This window comes from Gallus gallus, chromosome 17 (genome assembly GCF_016699485.2).
Source record: "Gallus gallus isolate bGalGal1 chromosome 17, bGalGal1.mat.broiler.GRCg7b, whole genome shotgun sequence".
Classification (NCBI taxonomy): Eukaryota; Metazoa; Chordata; class Aves; order Galliformes; family Phasianidae; genus Gallus; species Gallus gallus.
Genome location: NC_052548.1, coordinates 9,369,876 through 9,385,995, shown reverse-complemented (window position 1 = coordinate 9,385,995; position 16,120 = coordinate 9,369,876). Strand labels below are relative to the sequence as shown.

The window sequence follows — 16,120 nt, the reverse complement described above, 5'->3', positions numbered from 1 at the left end:
GCCGTTCCCGCAGCGCTCCGCCCCGCAGCGCTCCGCCCCTTCCCGCCGTGCCCCGCGCGGAGCGCTCCGGAAGGCGTTGGGCGGCGGTGAGGCGTTGGGCCGGGCCGGGCTCGGAGGGGTGGGTCGGACGGGGCCGAACGCGGCCGGGCGGCACCGCGGGCTCCCCGGTGTCCCCGGCGCTGCGTGCGAAGCGCTGTCGGCCCCGCGGAGTTCGGCCTTGGAAACGGCTGAGCCGCCCGCTGCGGGAGGGGGCGGGGCGGGGCTGTGCGGGCGGTCCGTCGGCCTACGGCTGCTGTGCGCGGGGTTGTGGCTCCGCCTGCGCTGCCTCCGCGCTCACGGAGTGTTTTCTGTGCTCGAGTTAAGCAGAAAACGCGGTTGTCTCCTCTGCACGGCGCTGCTTCTCTGCAGTGCGTTCTTTCGGGGCGCGGGCTGTTCGCAGAAGCGGTGTGCGATGCTCTCGTGGTCGGATCTCCCTGCAGGTGTTGCTGGCAGCCCCGCAGGAGCGCTGCTGAGCCCGCTGTGGCACGGGCGGCTTTTGCTCCGAGGAACCGCCGGCAGAACGAGTCCCGCTGTTGGAAACGAACGTACGTCGCTGTGCTGCGCGGGAGGCGGGCGGGGCTCCCGAATCACGCTTAGAAATCCATTCTCTGTGGGTAAAAACGCGTGGATGTCCACTCACGTGTTCCTCGCTGCAGAAACAGCGTTTATAAGTGCAGCCTTTTGAGTGCTGAGACGCAAAGTAGGGCTTTATTCATCCTGGCTGTTAACTCGCGTACGTTTGAAATTGTCATGAAGAGTTCGCTCCTGTGACTGCGCTGCAGGACGTGTGGTGCTGGGCCCTGAACACTTCTGTGTGGGTAAAAGCTGCTCAGAAGGGATGTAGGACTGCTGTTGTATGTGTAAGGTGCTGCCCTGTGCTGCACAGCTGAGTAAGAGGTGCATCGTCTGTTCTGTTTATCCTTTAGGACACAATGACTACGTTGGATGATAAACTACTGGGCGAGAAGCTCCAGTATTACTACAGCAGTAGCGAGGGTGAGGATGAAGACAGTGAGAAGGAAGACAAAGAAGGGGAGAGCTCCATTCCCGACAGCGTTGGGGAGGTAGAGCTTAGCAGCGATGGCAGTGCAGTCAACACAGGTATTGCCATATCACACTGACTGCTCCCTAAGCACTTTGTCTGTTGGAAGGTTTGTGTGGTTTCCTGCTTTGTTGTTGTAACAAAAGACCTATCTTCGGGTATGTTTGAGTCATTCCTTCAGCTGTGGGGTTCTTGAAGGCCTAGGTATAAATCTGAGTTAAGCCTCAACACAGTTACGAAGGTAGCCCAGCTGGATAGGTTTGTCTTCCTGGACAAAAACAGACACAAACTCAAGGACGTGCAGATGACAAGTTACCTCTGTTCTTCTCTTTCATTGCGGCGTTTTGCACAGTGTACAGGAAGCTTATGATAAGCCAGCTGATTTACTGCTGACTAATGTAAAATTTCTGGAATTTTAAACAAGAGATGTAATTTTGTTACTGTTTTGTAGTTAAATGCCAGCATGTTTAATTTCAGGTCCAAAAGGAGTCATTAATGACTGGCGAAGGTTTAAACAACTGGAGACAGAACAGAGACAGGAGCAGCGCAGAGAAATGGAACGCCTCATAAAGAAGTTGTCTATGACATGTAGATCTCACTTAGATGAGGAGACTGATAAGCAGAAACAGAAAGAGCTTCAGGAAAAAATCAATGGAAAGGTAACATGAAACAAAGGAATTGCCATTTAAATATTGGATGGTTTTTGTTTCATTATTTGTGTGTGTGGAGCAGATAGGAATCCTTCTCTGGTCAGTAGGTAGGTTTAACAAAGCAGGCGAATAGACACAAAATACATGAACTCCTGATGATTTAATTTCTGCAGACAAGGTAATGTACTTGTTTTGTCAAAGAAATGTTTGCTTAAAAAGACATTAAAAAAGCTGGTGAAAGAGGAGCAATCTGAGGTCAGGCACGGTACCCAAATCAGTGCTCAGAGCTTAGTGAAAGCACGTAGCTACCATTAACCTGAATTAAAGTGGGATCGTAGAGCAGCCACTTGAGTTATTAGTGCAGCATGTGGGAACTAGCAAACCCAAGGCTGAAATGACTGTTCCCACTGGACACAGTTTCTAATTAGATCAAAATGGAGTGTAATACAGCAGGTGCTTGAGCCTTCGTGGGGTGCACTTGCCTGTTATTAAAGATGAGTGACCCACATTAATCCTCTTGATTTAAATTAATTATGTAAGTGACCCATATAGTGATGAAGGTTGTCTTTTTTCTCTGTCATGTATCTTTCTATGTATTTTTAGATGACATTACAAGAATATAACATGATTCACAATGATGAAGATGATGAGGAATTTTTACAACGGTACAGGAAGCAGCGAATGGAGGAAATGAGACAGCAGCTGTACAGTGGGCAGCAATTTAAACAGGTTTTTGAGATTACCAGCGGAGAAGCGTTTTTGGACACGGTTGATAAAGAGCATAAGAGCACTCTGATCATGATCCATATTTATGAAGATGACATCCCTGGCGCTGAATCCCTGCATGGCTGTATGATCTGTCTGGCTGCTGAGTATCCAACAGTTAAATTTTGCAAAGTAAAGAGTTCGCTCATTGGTGCCAGCGCTCGCTTTACCAATAATGCTCTGCCAGCTTTGCTGGTCTATAAGGCAGGTGAGCTCATTGGCAATTTTGTGCGGATCACTGACCAGCTCGGAGAAGATTTTTTTGCTGTAGACCTGGAGGCTTTTTTGCAGGAGTGTGGTCTGCTTCCAGAAAAAGACCTAGTGCTCCTGACTTCTATACATAATCCATCTGCGTGTTACAGTGAAGACAGTGACCTGGAAATAGACTGAACCACTTACGCCGTGGGGCCAGTAGGTGTAGTTGTGTTGTGGGATGTTCTTATGCTAGGGGTTGTTCCCTTCCTTCCCTAGTGTGGGTATGTGATTCTTCCCCTCCGTGCACTTGGACTTTTGCTTGTTAAAATTTTCTTTAAAATAACTTAAAGCATTCCTAACGTTTTCTTAAATTAACTCAGCTAAAATGTATTTTACTAAGCATGAAGTTCTAACGCAATTCAGTAATTAAGTTTTTAGGCATTCATGTCTTCTGTTAACCTGAATTTGAACTGCTGCCAGTGAGATTACACAGCAAGGTCTCATCTTCCATTCTGCAGCTTTCAGTCCCCTCCTTGGAACTGTTGTTCTAACAATCGGCATCAAATTTTTGTTCAGTACTCACTTGCAAATAACAACAGCTCCTGACCTGATCCTGAAAATTGCTTTTCAGCTGAAGAGGGCTCTTCTTTCTTTAACCTCGTCTGAGACTTAAATGGGAAAATCTTCCTTCTGGCACAGCTCTTAAAGCATTCTTAGGTTTTAAAATACCTACCACTAGAATTCATGACAGTCACTTCAGCAGAAAATAATCTCTGCCTCTTCAGAGACAGAGAACCAACGTACGTCCTGGGGAGCATCAGGGAGAGTTTTGTTGGCAAAATGCAAAATTGGGACTTGACTAGCCTCAGAATTTCTTATATCTTGAAATCCTCAAAAATTAAGTAAGTGCTGATGTTTGTCTCTGTCTGTCTGCATATAACCTGCTTAAGCTGGGTCTTCAGATGCATTTTGAATATTAATAATCCCTGGACCTGACAGATGACTGGAAGGCTTCGTGGGAAGTGAGCCCTGGGCCAATAGACAAGCTACTGAATGGGAGCTCCCTTGTCTGAATCTCAGCATGTAGTTTCTGCACAGTGTTAGGCAGGAGCAGAAGTGTTGCCACTGACCTGCTTTCCCTCTGATGGCAGCTCTTTGGGAGCATGGGTTTTTCTGTACAGTGCATCGGCGGGGTTCACTGACAGAGAAGATGCTGTGGAGTTGGGGTGAAGGCGTTGTAGCTGTAAAAGTTGCACAGTGACACTGGTGACTCTTTCCCCAAAAACTTAGAATTTCCACTTCTGGACACAGCCATGCAGCGCTGGCTGAGCCCTTTTGTCTTTTTGTTAAGTTATTGCTCCTGAATGCTGTATATTACGCTTCCCTTCTGCAGCAAGTTCGTCATTACCATTTGTTAGTGATTATATTGCTATTAAAGTGTATTTGTTTCGTTTGTGCTCCACTTACTTTATAGGTAATAATACTGGGAAGTAATTTCTAGGGTTTCTACTGCATTTGCAGTTCACCCTGCCTCCAGCAAGCATAGCACTGTGACGTAACCCCAGCAGCGTTAGAAACCATTAGCAGCACGTAGTGAATGCAAGCATGGAAACCTCCAATGATGCAGAGCAGGGCCACGGCTTTGCTGGCCAGATGATGTTTAATCTCCCTGCACCTAGTGCAAATGAGCATGCTGGATGTGTGCACTCTGTACTTGTTACTGAATTATATCTCCTGCTCACTTAATTCGATGTTACGTTTGCTTTCTCACACATGACTTACTGTGTTTGTTATTTAATTCTGAGGAAAGTAGTCTGTCCTTATGTAAACACAATGTAATGCTATGTTTAATTATGACATTTAATTACAAGTTTTGTGTGAGGCACTTCGGAGCACCGGCGAGAAGTGCAAAAATTTCCTTGTAAGCACTAGGTTCATAGTAAGAATAGATCTTAGGACAAGGATAAGCATTGATAGTTGTATGTATTCAAACTATTTTTAAAAGTAGTATAAGCAGACGGCTAAATAATTTGTAATTAAAAATAGCTGAAAGAGCACGTTTAGCTGGCTTAAGGAAACTGGCAGAAAGCCAAAGTTTAAAATGTAAGAGATTCAATTTACTTGAACTGGAGTTACTGCGTGGGGTATCCTGCACTTTGGGAAAAAAGTCAAAGTAACTGTGATTTGTGTTCAGGATGAGATTCAGTAAGTCTGTAGTGCAGACAGGCACATGTTAGCACCACCATAAAACCTGGTTTGGAGTGGGGAAGAGCTGACTCTGAGTTACTTTGAAGTTTTATTTGTACCAAGCAGGGGTTGGGGCCCATGGCTGTAAGCTGTAACAGGATCAGAACCTCTCCTGCTGCTCCATCTGATGGCCTGCAGCAAGGCGACTCCTGGCTGTGAGGTTTTAGTGCTCAGGTATTTGACAGATGGTTTATGCTGCCAGTAGCAAAGGGGGAAAAAGGTGCATAGGAGAGAAGTTTGAATCCAATTCATCATTGATCTGAAAGAAAAGAAGGAGCACAAGGGAGAAGAGGGGTAAAGAGAAGATGTGTTAGTGCTGCTGAGAAGCAAGGCTGGAGTGCTGCTGTTGCTTTTGCCCGTTCCTGAATGTTAATCCTTCCAAACCAACCAGCCAGTAGTTCTGTGCTCCCAAACCCAGCATTCTTAATGCATGTAAAGCAGCATAGCAAAGTAGAACAGATTTTAGGATAGGTTTGTTAATTTGTTACTGTCCATTCAATACAAGTAAGAACTACAGCTCATACTAACACTGTATCTGTAAATGTTTTAGTTGAAGTCTGTTTTATTTATCTTAATTTAAATGAGGTCCTGACCTGTGGATTAAAAACTGGAGTGTATATGCATATATATATGCACATTATAGATATATATGCATTAGAGAACTGAAATTAAAATGAAATTGTACCAACGCGTTCCTACAATAAAAGTTTTGAAACACTCTGGTTTGGCCGTGAGCGTCAGGGTTTGGGTTTGAGGCAGATGCCTCTCCTTCCCTCCCAGCTGTTGTGCTCCGTCACCGTCAGAACTCCACTTGTATGGATGCATTCCTACTAAATTGCTTGACTTTGAATAAAGGAAGCTTTTTAATATTGCCAAAGATGTTTCATCTATGTTTTCTGGCACAGCACAAAGCGCTGTTGTGGGCAGAAACCTGATGGGATGTTCCAGCTTTTTTCTGAGCTGCGAAAGGCTCTGGCGCAGCAGGCAGGTGGCAGAGATAGGAGCTGCGATGGCTGCCGCGGGTTGTACGCTCGGGTGGTTTGTCTCTCGCACTCGGCCTTATCTTGACTTGGCCAGAAGTCCTCTGTAATTTATACTCGGGATGAGATTCAACTGCTGGACACCAGCAAGAGTCGGTGCACCCGTCCTGTGCTCCGGCAGCAGCTCACCCTGCAGCTCCCAGAGGTGGTGGGCGCTGGGCAGGTATCAGCCTGCAAGCTGTCCCCTGGGCTCCGCCTGTTCTTTCCTCCCCCACTTCCTCCCACAGCACCCTGTTGCTTTTTTTAGTGCATCTGACGAAATTGCTCTGAGATAGAAGCACTGTGAAAGGTTGGAGTCTGGAGCAAAGCGGCTGCGGTTGGTTCCCTGCCTTGTGCCTTGGCAGAGTTTGTGCAGGCATTGCTCAAGTTTGAACATTTTTTGGCTGCAGTTGTGACAGCATGAAACAAACTTTCTTAAATCCATCAGGTCCACAGAGCAAGAGAGCTCAAAAAGAAAGCAACTGGTGCTGGAAAACAAGGTCGGTATTTATTGCCTTTAAAAGTTTTCAGATCCTTAGCCTGGTTTGCACATCTGAACTAGGACAGTAAGTTAATGCGTGGTGAAGGTTTGGTGAGCAACACTTCTTTCTGCTGCCACGTTACGTGTGCTGTGTTTGTAATCTGTCCCTTCTGTGTTCTGTTTTCTGCGCACAGCTCTGCTTAGTCCTGTGTCTGCCCGTGGAGCTGGAGGAAGGCAGCAGCTCCTCTGCTGGGCTGTGCATCTCCTTCTGGCCATCTGTTCTGGTGCTACAGCCACATCACATCCCCTTCAGAGCGCTGGGGGTTTATTTGTAGGAACACCAAAAAGAGAATTACTATTAAAAGCGCTGAGGCAGCGGATCTCTTCCTCCTGGTGTCCACATTGGTCATTTCGTGCTCAGTGAATCATTACTCCAAAGGTCACACCAACAAAGGCAGATGTTGTCCTTTCTGCTCCTCACACTGCATGCACAGCACAGTGCTCTCCTGTGCACATCAGCCTGCAGGCACACACTGCTGCTGCGCTCCTCAGAGATGCTGGACACGGGGCTGAAGGACCAGCAAAGGGCACGGGGGGGCTGTGCTGTTCCTGGGGAAACGTCCCCTTGGTGGCACAGAGCACTGAGACAGCTCTCTGTGTGCCCAATGGCCAGCACGCTTATCAGCTGGTAACAAACAACACTGGCTGGCTGTGATAGCCACAACCAAAAGCAGGATACTTATGGCCTAACTGAAACAAGGACAATGCTTGGAGCTGGAGCCCTGCGCACAGCGGGATCCCCGGCATGCTCTGCCAGTGTGACACTGGAAGTGCACAGAGCACAGATCACAGTGCATGGTGCTGTCTGGGGATATGGCAGCAGCCCTTGGCCGTGTGCTGCTCCCACTGGGTGCCGTTTGCTCTGTCTGACAGTGTGCTGCCACCCAACCACGGGAACTGCAGCCAGGGCTGGGACCCAGGAAATCCCTGCACCTGGTGTGAGAGCTGCTGAGCCTTCCCCAGCTCCACCTGGTCCCGGGCACCTGCCTTGGCCTGTCTGCACTGCGAGAGCCTGAGAACTTGGAGGAAATGAGAGTGGTTTTTAATATTGTTTATTTTAGAGGTCCATTTTCTGGGATCTGGCTGGGACCAAGGCCAGCGGCTCTGGCTGCCAGTGATCACGTCATGATTTTGGTGAGGGCTTATGTCTGCATGTGCTGTGGAGCAGGTAAAGCAGGCAGTGTGCCTTCAGAACATTGTTTACTGAGCTACTGATGCAGGAAAGTGCAGTGAGCAGGGGGCAGGCGAGTATTTATAGGGTGATGTGCACAGAGATAGCTCAGAGCAGCCTGCTGTGTGCCAGGACAGCAGTGCAAGGTGGGGGAACAGGGCTCTGGGAGCTCCCCAGGGCTGGGCAGCTGGCATGGTCACCCTCTGTCCAGTGCCAGGCAGGATGGAGGGCGGAGAGGGGTTGCTGTGGAGAACCAGGTGAGAGCACAGCCTGCAGCGCATCTGCAGCACATCCTCCCCAATGAGGCTGGGAAGGCTCCGTGTGCTGTGTGCTCTCTGGAGTGCGATGCCCCACAGCAGGAGTGGGCAGTGGCAGCTGAGGGAGAGGAGCAGAGAGGAGGCCAGGAGCATCCTGGGGCGCTGGGATTTACCAAGAGAGCTCCAAAGCCGGCTTAGTGCGAGGCAGCAGTAGGAAGATTAGGTCTGCTGAGGTCTCCTCAGGCACTCGAGCTCTTCCCAAGGTGAACACCAGCCTCTCCCTGCTGATGTGGGGCACAGCCAGAGCCCACCCAGGGCAGGACGCTCTGCTGGCACGGGATGGGCAGAGCCCCACCCCCAGCGCTGCCTGCAGGGACAACAGGGACACTCAGCGCCGGGCAGAGGTCTGTCCCCTCCCTGGGCCGGGTGAGGCCGGGCCGTACCTGTGTGGGCTGTGCTGCTGCTACAGCTCTGTGGATGATGCTCCACCTGCATGGCCGCTGTCAGTCTCACCTGCTGCTGCAGCATCCGGCACATGGAACGCCACGTACGGACACTTCTTCACGTTGAGGCACACGAGTTTCTCCAGGGATGCTGTCTTGACGATCTCGAAGCCGGTTGCTCCACCAAAGGTACTGGGCTTCCAGTACTCTGGGGAGCAGATGGGGTTCCCAAGAAGTCCCTTCAGTGAAAATGGAGCGCCAATCTCCACCATGCTTTCCCCAAAGATGCCGTTGGGTTGGGGTTTCTCAAGCAGCAATCCTGGATAAAACTCCAGAGCGTCGATGTCTCCATACAGCTCCTCCAGCTCTGCTGCCTTGTCCTCCTCTCCTGCACCGAGAGAACCCCAGAGGCCTCAGCACGGGCCGGGCTGCAGCCCCTGAGCCCAGCTGGGGGAGTGGAGCCCTACCTGTGAGCTCCTGGAAGGATGTGTAGGGCTTCAGGCCAAACCTCTTCCGGTACTCATTGAAGGGCTGCAGCCTCAGCTGCCTCGACTCCTCAATGACTCCAACAGCCACTCCCAGTACATTGGCATTAATGTTTTGCCCCCCACCGATCTGCAGGAGGAGAGCATGAGGAGGAGCATGCCCACATGAGTAGGCCCCAGCCTCATCCCAGCCCTGCTGACACCCAGGCCCTGGGATGGGGGTCGCTGGGTTTGGAGTCACAGCAGGAGTACCGAGAGCAGCAGGTCTGTGTGGCAGCCTTGCTGCTTCACAGGAGTCAGAAATGTTGATGCAATCACTTGGAAGAGAACATCCATGTGATGGCAGCAAAGAACAGTACGAGACAATCTGTTCCATGCGACACAGCCCAGCCTGGGGCCGCCCGCGCACCACAGGCTCCTGGCTGCACCACTGTGTTTACTGCAGTGTCCCAGGACCGAGCACACGGTGCTGCCAAGGCCCAGCTCACTGCACTGCTTGTGGGGAGGGCCCACAGCATGCATAGCACTGCCAGTAAAAGTTGGCAAATGCTACAGGCAGGTGGGACAGATGGGGCACCGCAGCCCCACGGGATGCAGCAGCAGCACGGGGCCTTACCCTTCCTGCAGTCTGCATGGAAAAGGACTCCGCCAGGGCCTCCACGCCATAGTCCATGAGCATGGAGGTGTTGTAGAGGAACTGCTCGTAGCTGTACTCCTGTCCCTGGATGGTGAAGGAGTCGGGCATCAGCGCGTGCCAGTGGTAGAGCTGGTTGAACTCCACCGCAATGCGATTCCGGTACTGGAACTGCTGCTCGAACAGCAGCTCAGGGTCAAACTTGAGGTTCAAGAAGTACCCGCTGAGGTGCTGGACGTAGTCCTCAATGACGATCTTGATGGTCTCCCCTGGGCAGGAGGTGAGAGAAGAAAGCATCAGGGGGGCGGCCCCCTCAGCCCCACTGCTGCAGGGCGCTGGGCTGGGTGCGCTACTCACGTGCAGTGCGGGACCCGCCTGACTCTGTGCTGGGCACTTGGTGGGGAATTTCTCTGTCAATTACTTTTCCACCAAAAAAGGTCATTTTGCCGAAACAGAAATGGTTTTTGAGAAAGCCGACCCCAGCATGCTGCTTAATATAACATGTTGGTGTGGGTCTTTAATTGCTTTTCTGTAATCTCACACCAAGTCACTTCCATCCAGAATCCAGAAAAGAATATTAGAATGAAATAATTCAGGTTTTTAGCTAAATCACTCAAAACTAAATCGGTTGACAGACCAAAGCCAATGATCTCCAGAAGGCTGTGAGAGGAACTCCCCAGCCCCCAATGCTGCAGCACCCACCGATGAGGATGAGCCGCGCTGTCTGGAAGAGCTGCTCGTCGCCCCAGGTGGGATGCTCCTGCTTCAGAATGTCACAGACACGGTTGTGCTCACGCAGCCAGAGCGTGGCATACATGCAGAGCCCTGGCAGCAGCCCGAACACCTCCTGCCCCATTGCCAGCTGCTTCTCCTTGGGGATGGCGGGTGGGTAGACCATGTGTACCGGCACCTCGGTGACAGACGGTGGGTACACCTCCCCGTTCACCACCTCAGGGGGACAGGAACAGAAAGTGAGCTGGGGAGGAAGCCACGTGGTCCTGGCAGCTGCCAGAGGGATGTGGGCTTCCAGCTATCTTGGGGCATGGGACCAAGACGCATCTCATTATATCATGCCGTGCAGTACCTGAAATTTGAGCTTCCCATCTTGGAAGAGCCGCAGCTGGTGCTGCCGCTGCAGGTTGTCCCCATACAGGTGCCCCAGGTCCACCTGCGGGAGCACACGGTGTGAGTGGGGCGGCAGCCTGCCTGTGCCCATCGCCGTGTGCCCGCTGCACCGAGCCCTGCGCCCTCACCCCATGCCCTCACCCCGTGCCCCAGCGCCTTGGTGAAACCACGTCCCATCTTCCCGGAGGTCTTGAAGAACTGGTGGGTGAAATGCTGAGCGAAGAAGGCAAACATCAAGTTGGTGCCCCTGGGGTCAGCTTCAAATTTGTGCCGCAGCAGGAAGCGCTGAGCCAGCAGCTGGGCATCGGGGAGCTGCTGCTTCCCTGTGGAGGACAGGGGGTGATGCTGGGGCCGTGCAGTTCAACCACTGCAGCACAATGCAGGCAGTGCGTGATGGCCATGTGGCACCAGGTAGGAGCCAGACGCTGCTCTGCAGACTCAGCCCGTGCTCATCACCTCCCGTGTTCCTGTGCCAACCACGTACCTTTGGTCCCCATGGGTGTGGGGCACTCCTCCGGCACCGGCGGGAGGATGCGGGTGTAATAACTGACATTGGCGTAGGCCTCCCAGCTGATGTAGCCGTACTGGGAGTTGAAGGTGGGAGGGCTGGGGATGAGGTTGGCGCGAACTGGAAGGAGAGAGCTGAGTCAGTGCCATGGAGCAGCACAGACCCCAGGCATCCCAGGAACCAGAGGGCCCGGCCACGTCCCGCTGCGCTGTGCTGTGCATATCCTGTGCTGTGCAGGTCCCTACACGAGCGGATGGTTCTACTTCTGCACTAATGGATTCCTGGATGATGAATTAGACGACAAACATGCATAAATGCTGAAATCAACAGCCAGAGCCTTGTGAACACGTCCCTACGGCTCCAAGAGCTGGAACCTAAATATTTATGCAAAGTGATAAATGCAAGGACATGAGTAACAAGGGCCAACTCCATATTTCCACCAGCTGCTCCCTGCGCGGCCGCTCCAGAGCCCTTTGTAGGGGGAGCGTGGCGTGCCGACAGCAGCCGTTGCCTGGCGCTCAGCCTGCGTGCGGGGCTCAGCCTCCCCGTGCCTCCCACAGCCAACATCACCTGCATGCGGGTGGCTCTGAGCAAAGTGACCCAGCCTGGTGCCACCCATGCCCACGCCGATGCCCAGAGTCCTGACGCCACCCCTGGTACCTGTGAGCACGAGCCTCATCAGCGTGTCTCTGATGAATGTGCTGTTGATGATGTCCCAGAACCACCTGAAGTGGGTGAGGACAAAGTGGTAGAAGGTGGGACTGGGCTTCAGCAGGTCACGTAGGCGCGTCCAGAGCTCAGCTGTGGGACACAGATGCAGCACAGCACTTGGCACCGGGTAATGACAGCGCAATGCTCACCCAGCACAGTGCCATGGACTTACGTGAGGTGCAGTTGGCCCCGAAGTACCCCGTCCGCGTGCAGTCGCACTCATAGCCTTCCAGTCCAACCCGCACACACACGCCTTGGTGCTGGCAGGGATAATAGCAGCACGGGTTAACTGCGGAAAGAGAGGAGAGGTCACCATCCACCCGCGGTGCCACCGCGTTGGGCACTTTGCTGCTCCCCAGCAGGGCTGTGCTGCCCTGCACACAGCCAAGCCCAGCACAGCAGGAGGCAGCAGAAAGGCACTGCTGGAGCCTTGTGCACAGACTGCTGTGCCCCAGAGCTGGAGAAAACCCTGAAAACATCACTGTTAATAATGTCAACTGTCTGGGCTGCAGTTTGCTTTGGCACAGGGTTTTTCTGCCCTCAGTGAAGGAAGGGACTGACTGCTGGGCTCCTTCCTCCCAGCCCCAGCCCGGTCACTTCCTTCACAGCTGCCCCTTTGCCTGCACACCCTGGCTGCAGCCACCAGATAAGCGCCCATCCTGCCCTCACCCGGCCAGTGCGGCTGTGGTGGGGGCACACTGTGGTCCCAGTCCATCCCAGCAGCTTCTCCTGAGCCGTGCTGGAGGCGTCACTGCAGCCCTGGGGGCTCTGCTGTGCAGGGAGAAGCCTGAAAGCTCCGTGCTGTGGCATCACATCGCCAGTCTGCCAGCACTCAGGCAGCTGCCACAGCACAGGACAGCTGGAGCACGATGGGGCCGCAGGGTGAGGGCAGCCCAGGAGCTGGAAGCGGCTGTGGTGGGGCTGTGCTATGTAAACCATCCTTGGCACGCAGCGCGCAGCTGCCTCCGGCACGGAGCTGCCATGGAGAGCTTGGTGGACGCAGCACCGGGACAGACCCTGCGGGCTCTGCCTGATACGGTTCAAATTCTGCAGGGTCTGGAACCAGGCTCTCATGCAGGCTGGCACAATGCACAATACGTTTTCCATAGGAAACTGAAGCTAAAACCAAACATCTTTGACAAATCACGCTAATTGTGCATCCTCGCAGCTTCCCAGACATCTCAGGGCTCTTCTCAGTGCTGGGACGCTGAACCCTCACGCTATGGGGCCAGCCCACAGGGTGCAGCTCCCAGCCCTTCCTTTGAGCTCCCTTTCACCTTAGACCTTTCCATGTCTCCAGATGCTGTCAAATCCCTGGATGCGGGCAGCAGTAGGTCCTTATTTATCTCAGACAATTTAACTTCAGACCACTCGCCTGTCATTTCGTAGCACTGAACTTGCCAGCAGGGCCATGCAGCAGCACAACTGGAGCATCCTCAGAGCACTGCTGCACCGTTAGCTCCGTGTTCAGCCCAGCTGCAAACATCATCACCTACAAGAGCAGCCCCACTCCATGCCCAGGGCTCTGCAGGCCGCTGCCTGCTCTGGGTTCACAGCAGTGTCAGTGCGTGGGGACCCACGGGTGGGGCAGAGCAGCACGTCCCAGCCAGGGGGCAGTGAGCGTGTCCTGGCGTGCTACAGCCACCTCCACCCCGAGCAGGAATCCAGCGGGGTGGCCACAGGTGTGGGACACGCTGCTCCTGCCCCCTGCCCCAGACTGCAGCCCCTCCATGACGGCACAGCCAGCGAATGCCCACGACCACTGCTGAAAAATGCCTCATTCTGAGGTCAACATCCTCTTCATCAACCGCAGCCAAAGTGACTACATGGGGTGAATCATGAGCAGGCTGGGTTCACGGGGTGGGACGTTCCCAGTGTGCACATGGCTCCGAGCTGTGAAGACAGTGAATGGTTCACACTTGTTTTTCTGATTTGTGAAGGTTTCTTGGTCCCAGGAACCACTCCCAACCCATTGCAGCCAGACTGTCATCTGCAACAGCTTCTGGCTGCACAGCAACCTGCAGGGCGGCAGCTGCACCACGCACACAGGGAGCCTGACCACAGGTAGTGGGAACGGACCCAGATCTGCAGGAGACACCACGGGTCTGAGCCTGGATGAGGCGGTGACACCAGGGATGGCTGCACCTGTGGTGAACGGGGCCGGGCTCGAGAAGGATGCAACTGGAGAGGCCCTGGGTTAGCCTGCAGAAACATGTGCTCCTACACAAATACACAGCCCCAGGGCGAAGGCAGCAGACAGGTGCCAAGGGCAATATCCGCAGGGGAAAGCAGAGAGACTTTGCGGGAGCCCAGCCCAGGTCACAGCCAAACAAAGCCTCAAAGGAGAGAAAACATTACTGCTCCGAGTCAAGGAGCTGCCTGCAAAGGAGGAGGCATGCAAGCACCCAGCAGGCAGGGGTTACTCCGTCCTCAGGAGCCTGTGTGCCTCCTGCAGCCATCCGCAGTGCTCACTGCACCGCAGGTCTCAGCACAGGTCCCCCAGTCTGTCAGCTCTCTTCTTTACTAATCAAAGCTTGGGAGAGAATCCCTGTGTGGTGCAATCTGTCTTGACCACATTTTGCCACCAGCAGCACCAGGGCTGTGCCATCACGGTGTGTCTGTCCCAGCAGCCATGGGCTGGCTGTCCCCAGTGGTCCCCACGTCCTGTCCCATGGGACCCAACACGTGGCCGCCTGCTTCTGGTTCGCAGAGCTGCACTTTGGTGCAGGTGCCATGTAAGCAGCCCTGTGAGCCTGGCTCATGTTCCCTTTTGGAAGCACACCCACTGCTACAGGGAAGTCTCCACCTTAGGGTCATTGTTTCTGTGCAGGAACAGCCACTGCACTGCGGGAGGGCTGCAGGTGCTGGGAGTAGGCCGTGCCCCATCCCTACAGCCCCTATGCCTCATGCAGTCCGAACACTCTGCACTGGGCTCTGCATCCCTTCCTGCCACGTAGTGATGGGGTCACCACCACCACCTGCACCACACACAGCCACAGCACACGAAGGGATGCCCAGCACAGCACGCTCCTGTGCTGCTTTTGCCATGAAGGCTTCAGCGAGGATCTGCCAAACCTGGGAAGTTCTGTGCGCTGAGTCTTGTAATGTAGAAGCGAGGAAAACAATTTCATGGCAGAGGAACGCGGTCAGCATCCAACCTCGGACCTGCAGGGAACTGACCGGGGCAGCACACGGACGGCGCTGGCAGTGGAGATAGTTTCACATCGCGGCCCATGGCTGAGTTCAACCCTCGACGCCTGCGCCCAGCGCGGGGCCGGCACACGGCACACAGCACAGCACGAGGCCGCGGGGACGGGACAAGGTGCGGGTCAGCGGGCAGCAGCTGCGCCCAGAGCCGCGGGCACGGCGCCCGTTCTCCCCAGGAGCTCCAGGCGGCCGCCGGCAGCCGTCGGGGCAGCGCGGAGAGGACCCTTCCTGCAGCGCCCGCGGCCCACCGCCACGACCTCACCCCGGGCCGGGCACCAGCAGGGGCGATGGGCGCGATCCTGCCCCGAGACCGCTGCGAGAGACAGCGCCGGGGGCCCCGACCTCTCCACGCCCTCCCCCCGTGGCACAGATCCTGGCCCCGCCGCCCCTCCGCGCCCCGCAGGCACTCCGGGTCCCGCACTCCCTATAGCGGCTCCCCCCGCGCCCCGGCACCGCCTCGGGGTCTCCCCCCGTTGCCCGCCCCCTCGTACCGGTGCCGGCGGCCGCGGCGCTCCCGGCGGCGCAGAGCAGCATCGCGTGGGCGACGAGAAGCCGCAGCGCGGCCGGGGGGGCCCGGGCCCGGCACCCACCGCCCATGGCGATAGGCAGCTCCGCCGCGTCCCGCGCTGCCCGGCCCCGCCGCCCCCGCCCCCGCCGCGCCTCCTCCCGCCCCCGCCGGGACGGGGCCTCCTCCAGCCCGGCCCCCGGGGGGACCCCGCGCTCCTGCAGGGCCTCGCCCCGCTCCTCGCGTCCCCGAGTCCCGTCCCGCCCCGTCCCACCCCGTGCCCCGGGGGCGGTGGCACAGCTCAGGCGGCCTCGTCGAGCCGCGGCCCGGCACCGCGGGGGTTACCCGCAGCCGCCGACGGCGGAACAACCGGGAAGCATCGCAGCGCCTCCCGTCTGGTACTGCTCCCAGCCCGGTGCCAGCGGGGCAGGATCGGGCCGGCAGGCTGCAGGCAGCGTGCGGGGCAGCGCCCTGCAGAGCGCCCTGAGGCAGCCGCGGGGGACGTCCCCGGGCCTGGTGGCACCGTCCGGGCTGCTCCAGGTGGAGAGCAGCAGCCGTGTTTGGGGCTATCGGGGC

At 55.1% G+C, this 16,120-nt stretch overlaps 2 protein-coding genes across 3 annotated transcripts; one reads left to right on the top strand and one right to left on the bottom strand.

Annotated features, from left to right (window-relative positions):
- The first annotated feature begins 44 nt into the window (after positions 1 to 44).
- Positions 45 to 5,815, top strand: PDCL (phosducin like). Of its 2 annotated transcripts, none has more exons than XM_001234492.6 (5): positions 45 to 86; positions 480 to 584; positions 966 to 1,140; positions 1,559 to 1,740; positions 2,335 to 5,815. In XM_001234492.6, the coding sequence occupies exons 3-5, from the start codon at positions 972 to 974 to the stop codon at positions 2,884 to 2,886; spliced, it is 903 nt and encodes a 300-aa protein (XP_001234493.1). In that variant the 5' UTR covers positions 45 to 86; positions 480 to 584; positions 966 to 971; the 3' UTR covers positions 2,887 to 5,815. The 2 variants fall into 2 exon arrangements, with proteins under 2 accessions (XP_001234493.1, XP_024997098.1); XM_025141330.3 differs by having other exon boundaries at positions 45 to 118.
- A 631-nt stretch (positions 5,816 to 6,446) lies between these two features.
- On the bottom strand, positions 6,447 to 15,671 carry PTGS1 (prostaglandin-endoperoxide synthase 1 (prostaglandin G/H synthase and cyclooxygenase)). The gene is made up of 11 exons (XM_425326.8): positions 15,531 to 15,671; positions 12,005 to 12,121; positions 11,782 to 11,922; positions 11,098 to 11,241; positions 10,755 to 10,936; positions 10,573 to 10,656; positions 10,191 to 10,437; positions 9,471 to 9,757; positions 8,837 to 8,984; positions 8,370 to 8,757; positions 6,447 to 8,293 (listed from the first exon to the last, which is right to left on the bottom strand). The coding sequence occupies exons 1-10, from the start codon at positions 15,634 to 15,636 to the stop codon at positions 8,390 to 8,392; spliced, it is 1,824 nt and encodes a 607-aa protein (XP_425326.4). The 5' UTR covers positions 15,637 to 15,671; the 3' UTR covers positions 6,447 to 8,293; positions 8,370 to 8,389.
- Between the last annotated feature and the right edge of the window lie 449 nt (positions 15,672 to 16,120).